This window comes from Ranitomeya imitator, chromosome 1 (assembly GCF_032444005.1).
Source record: "Ranitomeya imitator isolate aRanImi1 chromosome 1, aRanImi1.pri, whole genome shotgun sequence".
Classification (NCBI taxonomy): Eukaryota; Metazoa; Chordata; class Amphibia; order Anura; family Dendrobatidae; genus Ranitomeya; species Ranitomeya imitator.
In genome coordinates, this window is record NC_091282.1 from 1,231,716,048 (window position 1) to 1,231,734,034 (window position 17,987).

At 39.9% G+C, this 17,987-nt stretch overlaps 1 protein-coding gene across 1 annotated transcript in view; it reads right to left on the bottom strand.

Annotated features, from left to right (window-relative positions):
- Positions 1–1,834: 1,834 nt before the first annotated feature.
- GFRA4 (GDNF family receptor alpha 4) overlaps positions 1,835–17,987 on the bottom strand; it is a 518,921-nt gene continuing 502,768 nt past the window's right edge. Inside the window, exons 6-9 of the mRNA XM_069745134.1 lie at positions 11,582–11,691; positions 9,097–9,231; positions 5,002–5,159; positions 1,835–2,900 (exon numbers count right to left, since the gene is read on the bottom strand). Coding sequence (XP_069601235.1) covers positions 2,757–2,900; positions 5,002–5,159; positions 9,097–9,231; positions 11,582–11,691 — 547 coding nt within the window. The 3' untranslated portion in view covers positions 1,835–2,756. The remainder of the gene's footprint in view (positions 2,901–5,001; positions 5,160–9,096; positions 9,232–11,581; positions 11,692–17,987) is intronic.

Below are 17,987 nucleotides of genomic sequence, written 5' to 3' on the forward strand. Positions count from 1 at the left end.
CTGGTATCTCCAGTATTAGATCAGATAGACAGGGTGGACAGCAGTGTGAGCAGCCTCTTCTTACCTCCGTACTTCCAGTATCTCCAGTATTAGATCAGATAGACTGCGTGAACAGGAGTGTGAGCAGCCTCTTCTTACCTCAGCATTCCTGGTATCTCCAGTATTAGATCAGATAGACAGGGTGGACAGTAGTGTGAGTAGCCTCTTCTTACCTCCGCACTCCCATATCTCCAGTATTAGACAGTCTCTGCACTACTGGTATCTCCAGAATTATATTAAATAGGGTGGACAGAAGTGTTAGCAGTCCCTTGTTACCTCAAATGTCCTAGTATCTCTAGTACTAGATCTGAATATACCTAAGCAGTACATCTTCCTACACATGAGGGGACGAAACTTCCTACTGCAGACGCCCAGACAACTGTCTTAACATTCTAGTGTTACTGTCGACATTTTAATCCTATAGTGATTATATAGACAATGCAATTGTGCTTTAGTGATTAAAAGTATTTAGGGATTTATTTATGAAGACAATTTCTTAATTTTTTTTATTATTATTTCCAGAGAACCCATTTAAGAACTCCAATTTCTCAGAATACAAATTTAATGCAACATTGCAATATGCTTGAAATTGTTGCCAGGCTTCAATTCATATAGCAAACATTGTTTGGCCACATATAGTATGAACATCTCCTATGTCTGTCGTTGAGCAGAGATTGACTGATAAGGTTTCTTTGTTTTCGGATCTCAGGTTTGGCATAAAGAAACCCTCTGCAAGTCTGAAACTGATTAATTAAAAAAAAGTAATGAAAGAATACTATGGAGCTTGTCGATTGCTTCCTGTTGCTTCTGGTGTTCAGTTGAGCCTTTATGCAATTTGCAACTATCAAAACTACTCTATCTAATGGATAATTTAGGGTCATGCTCTGGTGCCTCCCTTGATGCTTTTCTTCGACAGTTTTCTAGTGTTTTCCAACATTGTTATGTCGGTAAGTGTCCATCAGCTCGCTTACTCTTGAGGCTTTTCCTATCAACACACCAATGGTTGCTTTGTGTTCCTTCCAGGATAGAGGAGCTACTCCAACACCACCTCATCCTTTTCGTGTGTGGATCATGTCCGCTACCATTTATGCCTGGATCAATTCTGGAGAACTGTTCATGACGGTGGTAAGTTGTGGGTGAAATCGCCAATACATGAGAATTTTCTTTCTTCTTCATTGCTATTTTGACTTATTTAGAAACATTTTCTGCATTTTATTTTTTACATTGACCCCTTCTTTTCATTTATAGTTGATTATCTGATGGTAATTGTCTTCAATTTCCCTCTAATCTCCACAAAAATAACTGATTTGAAAAGGAATATGTCTGCTGCCTTGGATACTAGAGATGAGCGAACCCAAACTAGGTGTCTACAGCTGAACTCCGAACACGGAATTCTCCCGAGAAAGAGGGAGAGACGTATGGAGAGGGAGATCGATTCTGTGGAGGCACTCTGCTTTTTCGGCAGCTCCTTAGCCTTTTCTACGATCATTTTACAGTACCAAAATTTGGGTCTTCATTAATTTCTATGGTGTTTGGGTTCAGATTCAAGTTTTGGTAGAGTTCTGGTGCCCAAACCAAACTTTGGACTAAAGTTCAGTTGAACACTTACATTTAGCATCATGACCACCTTCAGCCACCTTCTCAAGGTTTACAGTAAAGCCAATGTAAAATTGGAGTATCATTTGGTGCAATGACAAGAAAAGCAAACAAAAACAAAGAGAAAATCAAAATCCAAAAAATTACACACCCATATCAAACAGACAACTAAAATTAAAGACAACGTTGACACTCGGAGTTGTATAGTACAATTTAATGCTACTTTCCAAAAAAAAAAAAAAAAAACGGAAAAAAAGAAAATTAAAAATTTTATTCATGAGATCTTCAGTTTTTAAAGGAAAAAAATAGTTTGGGGGGAGCAGATGAGGGGTAACTTAGTTATGATAAAATAAAACTCTGTTGACTTAAGACGAAGCAAATTTGCAATATATCGTGAAAGCTAAATTATATCTCATCTTGTAGAAATTGTCTCAGACAGACGTCAAGAAAAGGTTCGATGACCTGTTGAGGAATACAAGCACTTCAGATGCTTGGGAGGGGACACCAACTTAGGAGAGCCATGTCCTTCATGGTATGACCTTGTCCTTCAAGAGATGAATCCATCCATGATATTTACACATCTTCACCTCTACCAGCATCAAGAATGTAGAAAATAAGAGGCCATATAATGCAGAATACAGTTTCCCAATCTCTTATATACTTTTTTTTTCTCCTACGTATTATAGGATTTAGGAACATCATCTCAACAATTTCATCCAAAAAAAGTTTTTTTGTATTTCACCCAAAGTTACTTTCATCAAAATTCTTGTCCTTGTGCTCTGTCGAGTCCCAGTAGACATTTGTGCATTATCTTAGATGCTCCTCGTGACCCCACAGGCACAGCTGGCACCAAGACTTCGCCAATATTCCAGACGAGTCCACGGGACTGCCACCCGGCCTTCCAAAAACTGTCTGAAAATCAAGTCCGAGACTCAAAAAGACGTTTCCTTATTATTTCAAAAGACGATAAAAGAAAGGAAGGACTTTTAAGATTACCATGAACTAACATAAAAAAATAGAGAAGACACAGTTTTGTTTTTCTCCCAGAAATTTTGTTTTTTGTTTGTTTTTTTTTCTCCTTTTTTTGCTTTTAGTGTAAAATGAGACACTCTCAAACGTTTTCAGATAAAGATTTGAAAAAATAGAGTGAAGAGGAAGGAACATCCACCACCGATCAACTGGGAACTGGAAGATGGGCCAAGAGAATTGAAGACTTCAGACTTGATTTCGTTGGATCCGACCAGGAAGGGTTCCTCCTTTGAAACCTTAAGGAAAACATTTTTAAATTATTAACCATAGTACTACTACTACTAATAATAATAATACAAACTGCTTTGTGACTTCTTAGAGGGCCAGAATGAAAATCTTTTAGAAAAGGTGTTTCTTCTTGGATATTGGTTTTGGTGAGAAACCCAAACTTCGATTAAAAAAATTAAAAGAAGTAAGAAAAAAAATATATAAAAAGTGATTGTCTCTTTGCTAGAGCCTTAAAATGGTTGTCCAATAGTGGAAAAATAACATATTTAAATACTTTATCAGGAAACACTGATGGGTCCCATCGGGAGGACACTTTATGATCAGATTAAGTCAAGGGACTCCTCTATTCTGGTAGGGTTGGTCCAAAGTGAGGAACCCTTTTAACAACATAAAAATACTTACAGTTAGGTCCATATATATTTGGACAGAAACAACATTTTTTTAATTTTGGTTATAGACATTACCACAATGAATTTTAAACAAAACAATTCAGATGCAGTTGAAGTTCAGACTTTCAGCTTTCATTTGAGGGAATCCACATTAAAATTGGATGAAGGGTTTAGGAGTTTCAGCTCTTTAACATGGGCCACCCTGTTTTTAAAGGGACCAAAGTAATTGGACAGATTCAATAATTTTAAATAAAATGTTCATTTTTAGGACTTGGTTGAAAACCCTTTGTTGGCAATGACTGCCTGAAGTCTTGAACTCATGGACATCACCAGACGCTGTGTTTCCTCCTTTTTGATGCTCTGTCAGGCCTTCACTGCGGTGGTTTTCAGTTGCTGGTTGTTTGTGGCCTTTCTGTCTGAAGTTTAGTCTTTACCAAGTGAAATGCTGCTCAGTTGAGTTGAGATCAGGTGACTGACTTGGCCATTCAAGAATACTCCACTTCTTTGCTTTAATAAACTCCTGGGTTGCTTTGGCTGCATCTGGATTGTTTTGCTTACAATTCATTGTGGTAATGTCTATAACCAAAATTAGGAAAATGTTGTCTCTGTCCAAATATATATGGACTCAACTGTATCTTTAAGAAGTTATCCCAACTTGACACATGCTTTTCCTATGCCATTTTAACGAATATGGACCTATAGGAGGAGTGAGCCTCCTGATTGGGCCCCCGCTCTTTGAAGAGTCACTTACATGGGTCCCTATTCAATTGGGACATAATATATGTAAAGGGGTTTTCTACCCCTTTGTTTAAGTTTACATAAATAAGAAAAAGCACATACTTATCGATCCCCTGCCAACTGACATCTGCAGCCAATGATTGGCTGCAGCGGTCGCAAGCTGACCACGATTGAAAAGGACAGGAGATGGGAAGGGAATCAATAGGTGAGCATGTGGTATTATTTTTTTTTACCACCCCGGGGTCCATATGTAAACTTTAAATGGTTGGGTAAATGCAGGATAAATGTACAGCAGCCCGTTTCTCTCAATGGTATCTTCTGGAATCGCCTTCATGGATACCATGGGCCAGGACCCCAATAATCTAGGATAGGATAGTCCAGAGGGGTTTGCATACTTACAGCCATAAGGGATGCGATCTCATGCAATAAATTATAATATTACTATATTATTTATAAGTAAAAAATAAGACAAAAAAAGCCAATGGTTTTGACTCAAATTCCATGCTTCTGTTATGTCACCATGGTAACAGACTACAAACAAAACTGGTGTTGTCGGATCCTGCAGTCACGTCTTATAGAATGTACTTTTGCACGTAAAATTAAAGGAATATAAAATTAAACACCTAATCAATTAGTTTTGATTAAAAATGCCCCTTGATTTTTTTTAATTTTTTTACTACATCTCCTACGCAGATCTTTATATGTCTCCATAGTAATCCTGGATATAGTCTGACGTGATAATCACTTCCCCCCGTCCTCTCTTCAACTGGATATCAAGAAAAGAGAGTAGAGGGAGAGAAACCACATGTGAATGTGGGTGCAGAGTTTTTCTTGTTTGTTACCATGGATACACATTTCTGCGCATTGGAGCTGTATACACAAAACTATAGGTGATGAAAACTATTGCCTGTTTTACTTTAAATGCATTTGAGCTCTATAAATCCACCACTAATCACATGGAATCTTACACTCATCCTCTTACCTTTGTGGGCTGGACGTAGACATTGACGCTTTCCTTTACTGCAGGGATAGAGGCATTGGCGTATTTTTCCTCCTTATGCTCAGGTGTTGTAGAGGCCATGGACGGATTTAATGCCAGATTTAGATTAGTTCCATTGCCAAAAGCATGAATAGAGTTTTCTATGAAGCAAAAACAAGTTAAAAAAGTCATAATCGATTTACCGGTACAACAAGCTACAAAAGTTACAACTCTATACAGAATAATATACTCCACAAAAAAAACGAACGCCGCTCCCGGCCGAAGCGATCCGAGCCAGTGTTTTATTCTGAGCCGTCATTAGCCCGCTCCTAGGGAAATCAGCTTTATGCAAGATCAGATGTTCAGCTGCGACGGTGGAATGAGCGGCTCGCCGGCGATGATTGCCCAAGTCAATAAAGAGGCCAATAATTGAATCAAAAAGGCAAATGCAGAACATTCATCTTTACCTTCTCCAAACAGACCTGGAGTGCGGAGACCTCCACACAGCTGCTGCCCCGTCCAATGTCTGATCTCACCAAAGTTTTATCAAACTCTTCAGACTATCAAATCAATACGTTTGCCCACCAGCCACAACAGGGCGACCTTTCTTTGATTGGACCCAAACTTTTTATTTTTTATTAGACGTACAGGTCCTTCTCAAAAAATTAGCATATAGTGTTAAATTTCATTATTTACCATAATGTAATGATTACAATTAAACTTTCATATATTATAGATTCATTATCCACCAACTGAAATTTGTCAGGTCTTTTATTGTTTTAATACTGATGATTTTGGCATACAACTCCTGATAACCCAAAAAACCTGTCTCAATAAATTAGCATATTTCACCCATCCAATCAAATAAAAGTGTTTTTTAATAACAAACAAAAAAACCATCAAATAATAATGTTCAGTTATGCACTCAATACTTGGTCGGGAATCCTTTGGCAGAAATGACTGCTTCAATGCGGCGTGGCATGGAGGCAATCAGCCTGTGACACTGCTGAGATGTTATGGAGGCCCAGGATGCTTCAATAGCGGCCTTAAGCTCATCCAGAGTGTTGGGTCTTGCGTCTCTCAACTTTCTCTTCACAATATCCCACAGATTCTCTATGGGGTTCAGGTCAGGAGAGTTGGCAGGCCAATTGAGCACAGTAATACCATGGTCAGTAAACCATTTACCAGTGGTTTTGGCACTGTGAGCAGGTGCCAGGTCGTGCTGAAAAATGAAATCTTCATCTCCATAAAGCATTTCAGCCGATGGAAGCATGAAGTGCTCCAAAATCTCCTGATAGCTAGCTGCATTGACCCTGCCCTTGATGAAACACAGTGGACCAACACCAGCAGCTGACATGGCACCCCACACCATCACTGACTGTGGGTACTTGACACTGGACTTCAGGCATTTTGGCATTTCCTTCTCCCCAGTCTTCCTCCAGACTCTGGCACCTTGATTTCCGAATGACATGCAAAATTTGCTTTCATCAGAAAAAAGTACTTGGGACCACTTAGCAACAGTCCAGTGCTGCTTCTCTGTAGCCCAGGTCAGGCGCCTCTGCCGCTGTTTATGGTTCAAAAGTGGCTTTACCTGGGGAATGCGGCACCTGTAGCCCATTTCCTGCACACGCCTGTGCACGGTGGCTCTGGATGTTTCCACACCAGACTCAGTCCACTGCTTCCTCAGGTTCCCCAAGGTCTGGAATCGGTCCTTCTCCACAATGTTCCTCAGGGTCCGGTCTCCTCTTCTCGTTGTACAGCGTTTTCTGCCACATTGTTTCCTTCCAACAGACTTACCATTGAGGTGCCTTGATACAGCACTCTGGGAACAGCCTATTTGTTGAGAAATTTCTTTCTGGGTCTTACCCTCTTGCTTGAGGGTGTCAATGATGGCCTTCTTGACATCTGTCAGGTCGCTAGTCTTACCCATGATGGGGGTTTTGAGTAATGAACCAGGCAGGGAGTTTATAAAAGCCTCAGGTATCTTTTGCATGTGTTTAGAGTTAATTAGTTGATTCAGAAGATTAGGGTAATAGGTCGTTTAGAGAACCTTTTCTTGATATGCTAATTTATTGAGACAGGTTTTTTGGGTTATCAGGAGTTGTATGCCAAAATCATCAGTATTAAAACAATAAAAGACCTGACAAATTTCAGTTGGTGGATAATGAATCTATAATATATGAAAGTTTAATTGTAATCATTACATTATGGTAAATAATGAAATTTAACACTATATGCTAATTTTTTGAGAAGGACCTGTACATCTGAAGATAGTGATTGTCTCCTTAGTTAGCCGAGCACTTCTCACACAAGGTTGTTTTTAGCTAGAGATGAATAATACCAGCCCTTTATTTTTATAGGTTTCTGGCCCGGCACAAGTAAGTCTGATAAAAAAAAAAGGCTAGGAACCCATCAGAAGAAAGTTCGCCTTGTTATAGCTGGTGGGCTCATACATATTGACCAAGCACAATAATTTTATAAGAATATTCTATATGGCTGTAATGCAGTTTATATTTCATATATTCAATGTTTGCACATAACTACAAAACTTGCCGCACACAATGTGCTGCTGCACTTTTTGGTATATAGTATATACAGTATATATACATATTCATACAGTCCTGGACAACAGTGTTGGCACCCCTCAAATAGTTCCACACATGTTTATTTCCTTTGTGTGTATTGGAACAACACAAAAAAAAATTGAGGGGAAAAAAGGCAAATTGGACATAATTTCACACAAAAGCTAGAAAAAAATTGTTGGTACCCTCAACTTAATACTTGGTCACCCGCTTTGGAATAAATAACTGCAATCAATCGCTCCCTATAACCATCAACAAGCGACTTCTCCCATTAGCAATTTTAAGATCCCTCCACAGGTGCTCAATGGGATTTAGATCCGGACTGATTGCTGCCACTCAAGACCTCCTCAGCGCTTTGTTTCCATCCATTTCTGGGTGCGGTGCTTGTTTAAATATGTTTGGCGCCAGTGTCCTGCTAGAAGTCCCATGACATAGGACACAAACCTAGCTTTCTGACACTGGGCAATACATTGCAACCCAAAATTCTGGGGTAATCTTCAGATTTCATGATGCCTTGCACACAGTTAAGGCGCCCAGTGCCAGATGCAGCAAAACAACCCAAAAAACATCTTTTAACCTCCACCATATTTGACTGTAGGTGCTGTTTTCTTTTCGTTACAGGCATCATTCTGTTTGGTTGACAGTAGAATGATGTGCTTTACCAAAAAGATCTATCTTGGTCTCATTTGTCCACAAGATACTTTTCCAGAACGATTTTGGCTTGCTCATATGCATTTTGGCTAACTGCAGCCTAGCTTTTTTATGCCTCTATGTCAGCAGAGGGTTCCTCCTTGGTTTCCTGCCATAGTGTTTCATTTCATTCAAATGTCAATGGATAGTTTGCGCTGACACTGATGCACCCTGAGCCTGCAGGATAGCTTGAATTTCTGTAGAACTTGATTGGGGCTGCTTATCCACCATCTGGACTATCCTGCGTTGCAACTTTTCATCAACTTTTTCCTCTATCGTCCACATCCAGGGAGATTGGCTACAGTGCCATGGGTTGTAAACTTCTTGATTATGTTGCTCACTGTGGACAAAGAAATATTAAGATCTCTGGAGATTATTAAACTTGTTTAACAATTTTGGTTCTCAAGTCTTCAGACCCTTGTCTTCTTTTCTTTCTGTTCTCCATGCTTAGTGTGACACACACAGACCCATAATGCAAAGATTGAGTCAACATCTCCTCGTTTTATCTGGTTTCAGGTGTGATTTTCATATTGCCCACACCTGTTACTTGCCACAGGTGAGTGTGAATGAGCATCACATGCTTGAAACAAAGTGGTTAACTCACAATTTTGGAAAAATGCCAACATTTTTGTCTGGCACATTTTGGTGGTTTTGTGTGAAATTATGTCTAACTTGCCTTTTTTCTCATTTTTTTGTGTTGTTCCAATACTTAGCAAATGTAAGAAAATCAAGGTTGGAGTTGTACTAAGATAAAGGAAGCTGATTGTTGAAACCCTCATATTAACACCCCCTTGACTAGACATCTGGAACTTTTCTGGAAACTTACGTAGACAGATGTTATTCGTGAAGAAGTGTAGGAAATTCTCACACTCCTCCTGCCGGTTTCCACTGGTGTTACATGTGCACCAGGGGGCCACACTTGAAGATGAGTTGTCCACATAGTTGGGTGTGATGGGACTACCTGTAAATACATTTACAGACAAGGAAAACTGATGAGTACAATATTGTGACATTAGATATGCTAAGCATAACACATACTATATAGTGTTACTACAAGAGATACTACTCCATTCACTCTCTATAGGACTGGTATATAGCGGAGTACAGTGGACAATGATCCATTCAAACTGCCAGTGAGCCCACCAGTGAACAGAAACTTTTCACCTATTATTTAAGAAGCAAATGTACATTAGAAGTGTTGAAACAAGAGGAGTGGAGTGATAGAGGAAGCAGAAGAGGAGTGGAGTGATAGAGGAAGCAGAAGAGGAGTGGAGTGATAGAGGAAGCAGAAGGGGAGTGGAGTGATAGAGGAAGCAGAAGAGGAGTGGAGTGATAGAGGAAGCAGAAGAGAAGAGGAATGAGAGGAGGTGTAGAGGAATGAGTGGGAAGTGAAAAAGGGAAACTACAGGTGGAAGAATGAGCGGAGAAGTGGTGGAAGCAGAGGAGAAATGGAGTAACAAGGGGAAAGGTAAAAAATTGAGAGGTGACAGAGGAAAGAGAGGTGAAATGTAGGAATGAGAGAAGAGATGTAGGATTGAGAGGGAAAATGGAAGAGTAGAAGGAAACCAAGGAAAGGTAGAGTATTGGTGAAGAAATGAAAAAAGGGGGAAGAATGATAGGATAGGAGTAATTTAGATAACTAAAGAGAAAGTTAAGAACAATTACAAAAGTGAAAGAGCGGAAATGGAGAAATGAGACGGTAACTGAAGAACTGAGAAGTGAAGGAATGAGAGGAAAAATAGGGGAACCACACAGAGAAGAAGCAAAGGAAAAGTAAAGTAATGAGGAGAAGTGGAGGAAAAAGGTGACGTGGAAAATAAGACAAGAGGTGAAGGAGAGAGAGAGAAGTTGAGAAACAAGAGGATAAATAAAGGAATGACAAGAGATGTGGAGGAATTAGAGGAGAAACTGAATAAGGACAGGAGAAATGGAGGAAAGAGAAGAAGGGGAAGACATACAAAGAGGAGAAAAGTGAAGGAACCTGAAGAAATATCCAGGAATGAAAGGAAAATGGAAATAGAGTAAAGAGAAGAGACACAGGAGAACTAAAAGGAGAACTAATTAAAGGAGAACTGCAGAAACGAGGACAGGAGTGAGTGGAGAAACCAGAAAAGTGAAGAAAGCAAGGGGTAGATGGAGGAACAAGAGGATGTGTTGAAAAATTGGAAAAGGTAAGCTGGAACAATAGGAGAAAAAAGTGAAGAATTGAGAGGATCAAGAGGAACCAAGCAGCAGAGTTGATGATTGAATTGTACTACATGTTTGGAGAATGTCACATCAGTATTTAGGAGAGAGGATGAGAAATGGTAGACACATTTTGGATTTTTGTGGAAAAGCAGATGTTTTTATGTTGGAGAACATGACCAGTCCAGAACAGGCTCGTACAGTAGTGGTCAGTATGACCAACTGGTCACACAAATCAAGATCTTCGGTATTCTTTTAGAGACCATGAAAAAAAAAAATCCTTTCTCTTACCCTCTGGATGAGGATGTGTCAGATACAATGATCATTTTGTAGCAGTACTGTGTCATCGTATAGTTCCTTATTATCTTTTCTTTCCTAAGCTATAAAAAAGAAGGTTCAAGCTTGTCCCTCAACATCTACTGGAAATCAGCACCAAATACCTCATTACATTCAACAGGGTCTAAGGAACCACTAGTGCCAGGGCCGAGACTGACAGCAGCTGTTGTTTTCGGCCTAACGGACTAATGGGCCGCTCGTATCAGAGTAGATTGTTAGCTCAGACATATCCATCCTGCAGGTGATTCTTAGTGTGGTGAGCATCGAGTCACCTGCTTGACATCTTCTAGTCCCGTAGTGAAGGTTTATCCTATGGAGCTGCATGATGAGAAAACTAGGCTGAAATACAGCAGTGGTCATTAAGGAAAGATGAAACCCACAGCAAGAGCAAACTAGGTGCCCATCTTGGTGGTATGTCACGTCAACGTGCCATCCTCGTAGCATTGAGGAAGGACTCTCTGCCACCCGGGAGATTTGCCAAGGCCGAGCTGTCCAAACGCACATACAATGGGCAACATTAGGAACGTGGAGAAGGCGCAGTTATGCTTCACAGCTGAAATCATAAATTCTCTGTGAATGTTTTAAAAATAGTTTTCAAGTTGGAAGTTTGTGTATTCCCACCCATCTCTAGCAAAACGTGGCAAGCAAAATCGCACCCAAAAGTGGACATCTTAGGAGCCCTGCTGGGCTGACGTATTAGAGTTCACAATTTGTGGGTAATACATTTTGATAATTATTAGGCATGTTGATCCTTCTCCTTATCCGTCTATAAGCATGGAATGACACGTTACCTATAATCCCCGTGTACGCCATCAAACAAGCGGCGTGGTTCTCCCGCGCACATCCGGTCACAGACTGTGCCGACGGCTGACAGTCCAGTTGGAAGGCAGCTAACCGGGATCTGAATGGAGAAAATTAGAATTATCAAAATTATGGGCTGTAAACATTTACTACTTATAGTCATAATGATTTATTATTGTTTTCCAATGTGTCCGTAAAAATATTATCGGTCCGTGATTTTTGATAATGTGTCCAGAAAAAATAAAAGGTTAACTTGGCAATCCAGATCCAAGGAACCCAAAACTTAATATTTGGGCCTTGTTTATTTTAAAAAAAACACCTAAAAAGAAAAACTATTTTGGTCACCTATGGCAACCAATCATAGCCCAGCTTTCATTTATTAAACAGGTCTGATGAAATGAAAGCTGCGCTGTGGTTGGTTGCTATGGGTAATAAAGATGGCTCTGCTTTTACACGGTTTCATAAATCGTCAGCAACCAGGCCGGACGTCTCTCATCCTCACGCGTCTTGTTCTGTAGAGTAATGTCGGCCCCAATGACACATCCTAAACGCGATGCTGTATTTATAGAGCGCGGTGCTGATGTATACACCTAGCCAGGAGCCATACATAAACCGCGGCCTGGGCTGTAATAGCCGATGCACAACGTCGACCACCGTGTCATAAAAATAAATTTCCACAAAAATGAACAAAATGAATGTGGTCCGGTCAAAATTATAAAAGATTCCAGTCAGCTGCTCCCCTAGCGATATATGACCACAATATGGCCGCCATCCCAGCTCTCCTAGAGCCCATGGGCGTTTAGTCATGCTGCGATACATCCTATGGCTGTTTTATGAGGTAAAGATGATACAAATGAATCTGCATTTGCCGTAGACATCGTGTGGGCAGTGAACTAAGCAGCTCCATACAGCGCAGGGTGCCGACTGTGCCGTACAGCCGACACCTGAGTCTAAACGCTATGCAAGAAGATAGGCTAAACTGCCGCAATCAGAGCTCTTAGATGCTGCTGTCGTTCATGTCAATGGCCTCTAAGAGGCTTTAAAGGAAGGGGAGCTATCCCATACGATGCCCATTGGACTCCTATCACAACATGACTCCTGCTATGGCATCTTGGAGGCCTACTGAAGAACCCCATGTCAGCCATGTTTGAACACCCATGAAGTTCAGCCTGTATTGTACAAGTTATCACTGGTACAAGGTCCCAAGACAAAGACAGTAAAAAAAAAAAAAGTAAAAATACAAAATATCCTTTTTTTTTTTTTTTTTTATTTACGCCATTCCCTGCCTTAATCCCAGAAGGTAAAAAAAAAATGATAAAAAAATATAAAATACTTGATGAGTGACCGTCTGAACTACTAAAATATCTGAATACAATGACTGCCAAAATGGAAAAAAGAGAAAAAAGCATTGCTGTTTCATGGTCATTTCGCTTCCCCTGAAAAGTTGAGTAGAAAGAGATCAAACTACAGCTCGTTCTGCAAAAATAGCTACAAATCAAGTGACCGACAAAAAAAACAAACCAAAAAACGTTATAGCTATTAAAAATTGAGGCAGTAAAATGGAAAATTAAAGAGAGGTCCAAATGCTGACATAAACCTGGAACTGGCTCCGAAGCTATGACCGACCTGGGGCACGGGGCCGTATATCATTCTGTCTTCCTGAGGTAATTCCATGCACAAATAAGCTTTCCATATATTTTCATAGCTCCTGTAGACTACAATGGACAGAGATGAGAGCCAAGGAAGGAGGAGACCCCAATTCTTCTGATGGGAGTCCCTGAAGTAGAACCCCCACCTATCAGACAATGGAGGCATGTATCTCCTATGCCATTAGACTGGGGCAACCTGGAGCAATCGGATAAAGTGACCCACGAAACGTTCTACCGTCCTAATAAATCAAGTATGAATCTTCCTCCTTTGAATAATTAAAAAAAAAATTGCAAATACATATATGTGCATCCAAGCTATGAAATTATAAGTTTAATTAACATGTATGTTGTTTATCATCTTATTATTATTATATAAAAAATATAAATATTAAATAAATCAATCAATCAATCATTATTAAATAAAGATTATTAAATTATTATCATCTTTTGATTATGTCATGGGACTTATAATTAATCAGAATCTGTCAGATCAAGTTACCCACCAAATCGCAAATAAGAGAGTGCAGATCTTAAAGTTAACTTCATCAAACTCTTTAAATCATCTATCTGTTGCTGCATTCCCGAGAAATCAGAGGTCATTTCCTCGACTAGTACTAACCTTTTTCGTTAAAGTAATAACTCATTGTCTATATGACGGTAGAAGATATTAAGTAATTGGATTATGAGCTGCTAATCAGACCAAAAAGGCTGATGCGGGAGGGGCAAACAACCTTAGGAGGCAGTGGCTTGGGAAGTGCTCTGTCAGGCCCAGAGCACTTAAAGTCTTATGAATTAAACAACTGATTTCTCAGGAATGCAGCAACAGATAACAGATTAAAAAGGTTGATGAAGATAACTTTAAGATCTTCATGCTAATATTTGCAATTTACAACCATTGTTTTTTTTACATCAATATCAATGATATCATAAGTGAAAAGCAACTTTGTAATATATCTTCTGCTTCTTTCTCCTCCCAGATTGATTATCTCTCAGTTGATGAGTACAATCTGTAAAATCTGTTGTCAGTGAAGGCATTTTCCTATTTCTGAGATAAGAGATGACAATTGGTGCTCATAAGATTCTATGGAGAAAGGAGCTAGAGGCAGACAAGACACAGATGTTCTGTTGGAAGTTCTCCTAAAGGGACAGTTACAGTTCTTCATAGAACTTTATGAGCCCTAATCATCTCCTATCTCAGTAATGGGAAAATCTATTAACTGAATACAGACTTTACCCTTAAATTGAAGCTTTTGAGAATGAATGAACAGTCCAGGAGAAGAAAACAATCAGATTTCTCTGATAAGAAAGATTGCAATTTTTTTTTATTTTCACATGATGAAAACGACAATTACACTTTAAGTGCTCTGAGCACTTAGTGCCTCATTTGCATATTAATTTAAACACTGATTTTTCAGCACTGGGGAAACAGACAGCAGGTATAAAGGTGTCAATGGATTTAGCTTTTGGAGGGGAAAGGGAGGCTGCTCTTACTAACAAATTGTAAAAATGAAAATAACCTACATGACTTTTCTATTTTATTTGTCTTTGTTTTATCTAATGGGGGATTTTTTTTGTCTAATCTCCACCGTTACAGCCTCAATATGGTTATACGGTGGAGAGCTTTGTCTGATCTTCAACATTAGAGCCTAAATATGATTATACGGTGAAGATCGGAGATTTTTCTGATCTCCACCGATAGAGCCTAAACATGGTTATACGGTGGAGATCAGAGCTTTGTCTGATCTTCAACATTAGAGCCTAAATATGGTTATACGGTGGAGACCATAGCTTTGTCTGATCTTCACTATTAGGACCTAAATATGGTTATATGGTGGAGATTGGAGCTTTGTCTGATCTTCACCATTAGAGCCTAAACATGGTTATACGGTGGAGACCATAGCTTTGTCTGATCTTCACTATTAGGACCTAAATATGGTTATATGGTGGAGATTGGAGCTTTGTCTGATCTTCACCATTAGAGCCTAAACATGGTTATACGGTGGAGACCATAGCTTTGTCTGATCTCCACTGTTAGAGCCTAAATATGGTTATATGGTGGAGACCACAGCTTTGTCTGATCTCCACTATTAGAGCCTAAATATGGTTATACGGTGGAGACCATAGCTTTGTCTGATCTCCACTGTTAGAGCCTAAATATGGTTATACGGTGGAGACCATAGCTTTGTCTGATATCCACTGTTAGAGCCTAAATATGGTTATACGGTGGAGACCACAGCTTTGTCTGATCTCCACTATTAGAGCCTAAATATGGTTATATGGTGGAGATTGGAGCTTTGTCTGATCTTCACCATTAGAGCCTAAATATGGTTATATGGTGGAGATTGGAGCTTTGTCTGATCTTCACCATTAGGACCTAAATATGGTTATATGGTGGAGACCATAGCTTTGTCTGATCTTCACCATTAGGACCTAAATATGGTTATATGGTGGAGATTGGAGCTTTGTCTGATCTTCACCATTAGGACCTAAATATGGTTATATGGTGGAGATTGGAGCTTTGTCTGATCTCCACTATTAGAGCCTAAATATGGTTATACGGTGGAGACCATAGCTTTGTCTGATCTTCACCATTAGGACCTAAATATGGTTATATGGTGGAGATTGGAGCTTTGTCTGATCTCCACTATTAGAGCCTAAATATGGTTATACGGTGGAGACCATAGCTTTGTCTGATCTTCACCATTAGGACCTAAATATGGTTATATGGTAGAGATCCAGAGCTTTATCTGATCTCCACCGTTAGAGCCTAGATGTGGTTATACGGTGAAGATTGGAGCCTTGCCTCATCTCCACCGTTAGAGCCTAAATATGGTTATACGGTGAAGATTGGAGCCTTGCCTCATCTCCACCGTTACAGCCTAAATATGGTTATACGGTGGAGATCAGAGCTTTATCTGATCTCCACAGTTAGAGCCTAAACATGGTTATACGGTGGAGATCAGAGCTTTATCTGATCTCCACAGTTAGAGCCTAAATATGGTTATACGGTGAAGATTGGAGCTTTGTTTGATCTCCACCATTACAGCCTAAATATAGTTATACAGTGGAGATTAGAGCTTTGTCTGATCTCCACCATTGGGGCAGGACTGTATATCACTGACGGTTTGATGCTCCTTTTTGTGCGACCACAGTAGCAGCAAAGCTTGCGTGGTTCAGCCACTGCCACAAACCTCTACACTAAAATTCTAGTGGATAATGTGAAGGTTTTGCGAGTCTATTCCAGTCTATTCGCGCAATCACTCCAACCATCCCTGTGTATAAGCCCCCATCTGCACCGTGTTAGTCAGTGCTACTCATGGACAAGAAAGGATAGCTACATTACGTCTCTTAGGCCTCTTCAAATCTACTGTCAGGAGATCTATGACATGTTCCACGATGGATATTGACTTGCTGCCTCCAGTACTCGCCTCACAATCACTCATGGTCGTTGCCATTATGAGTCTTGTAGCGTATCTAAGTCGAGGGTTTATTGGACTTTAACTCAAGGACCTTTAAAATCCCCTCGAGAATATTAAATGTCAGGAGCAAAGTGATAATTAAAAAGCATGGCTTTTCACTCCAGCTCACATCTGTTGTTGTAGGACCGGGGCGTAGCATTGCAGGCAGGACGTGCTGAGAGTTGTACTTATTGAGTTGTATAAATCTGATCGTCAATATTAAGACAAAGATATATAAATTTTACATTTAAGTTTTATGCAGTTTTACTCTGTAAACAATAGGAGAGAAGAGATAAAAGTTGATGTCTCATCACCAGAAACTCTTTTAATATGGCTTACTAGGACTTATGGGCATTGCCTGCCCGGGACCCCTCTCCATAAACCAGGGTAAACAGTCCTTGCTGGTTGACCTGGTCCATCTGTGTATTTCCAACTGAATACTACAGGGGAAATGACCAGATGAAACGTTTCATAAAATATTAGCTGTTCTCTGGTGGCTTAAAAAACAAAGCTTAACACGGGGGCCATACTGTACAATCGGGCAGTATCAGGTAGTGTATTTATGTATGTATTCAGGTCCATACAGTGAAACTATGGATTGTCTGAACATGTAAACTTATTTTTAGAAATATTTATGCAACCACAGCAAGGTAAATCTCTGTTCTGCCCCACTAGGTTGTACTGGCCCAAGAATGGACCACAAGATTCCTACGTCAATCACCTTTGAAGGAGCCCAAGCAGAAAAGAACTGATGACGTGATGCAGTAGGTGGGTCCCCATCAAGATTCCTTGGTCTGGTATGTCTGATCATTGGGACATTTGAGCAGCTTCTATCAGCGCACGGGTAGAAGTTGCCCACAGCCTCTGAGTCAGTCCTACTTATCCTAAGCTCCAGTCAAGGGACAACTGGATGATTTCCAATTTCATAGCTTCAAGGTTGAATGTAGACATAAGTTCCTCAAGTTTAACCCATACTCTAACAAATTGATCCAGAGGAAGTAAAACGAAACCAATGACACAGATGCTATTTTCTCTATATTATGGTAAAATTTATTTCCCGACTCCACATATAGAATCAGACCAGTTCCCTGGATCAACGTTCCATCACAAAATCTAGTGCCCATAACCTGTAAAACTATATTTTCCAAGGAAGTCATCCAGGCCTCCTTGTACTTGTCTACTGAAGCTCAAATTAAGCTCAATGAATCACATAGAAGGTAGCGGATAGACAAAGATCAATATGGACCACAAACGACCCAAGGGCCTTGTGTTGATCTTCCCTTCCATGC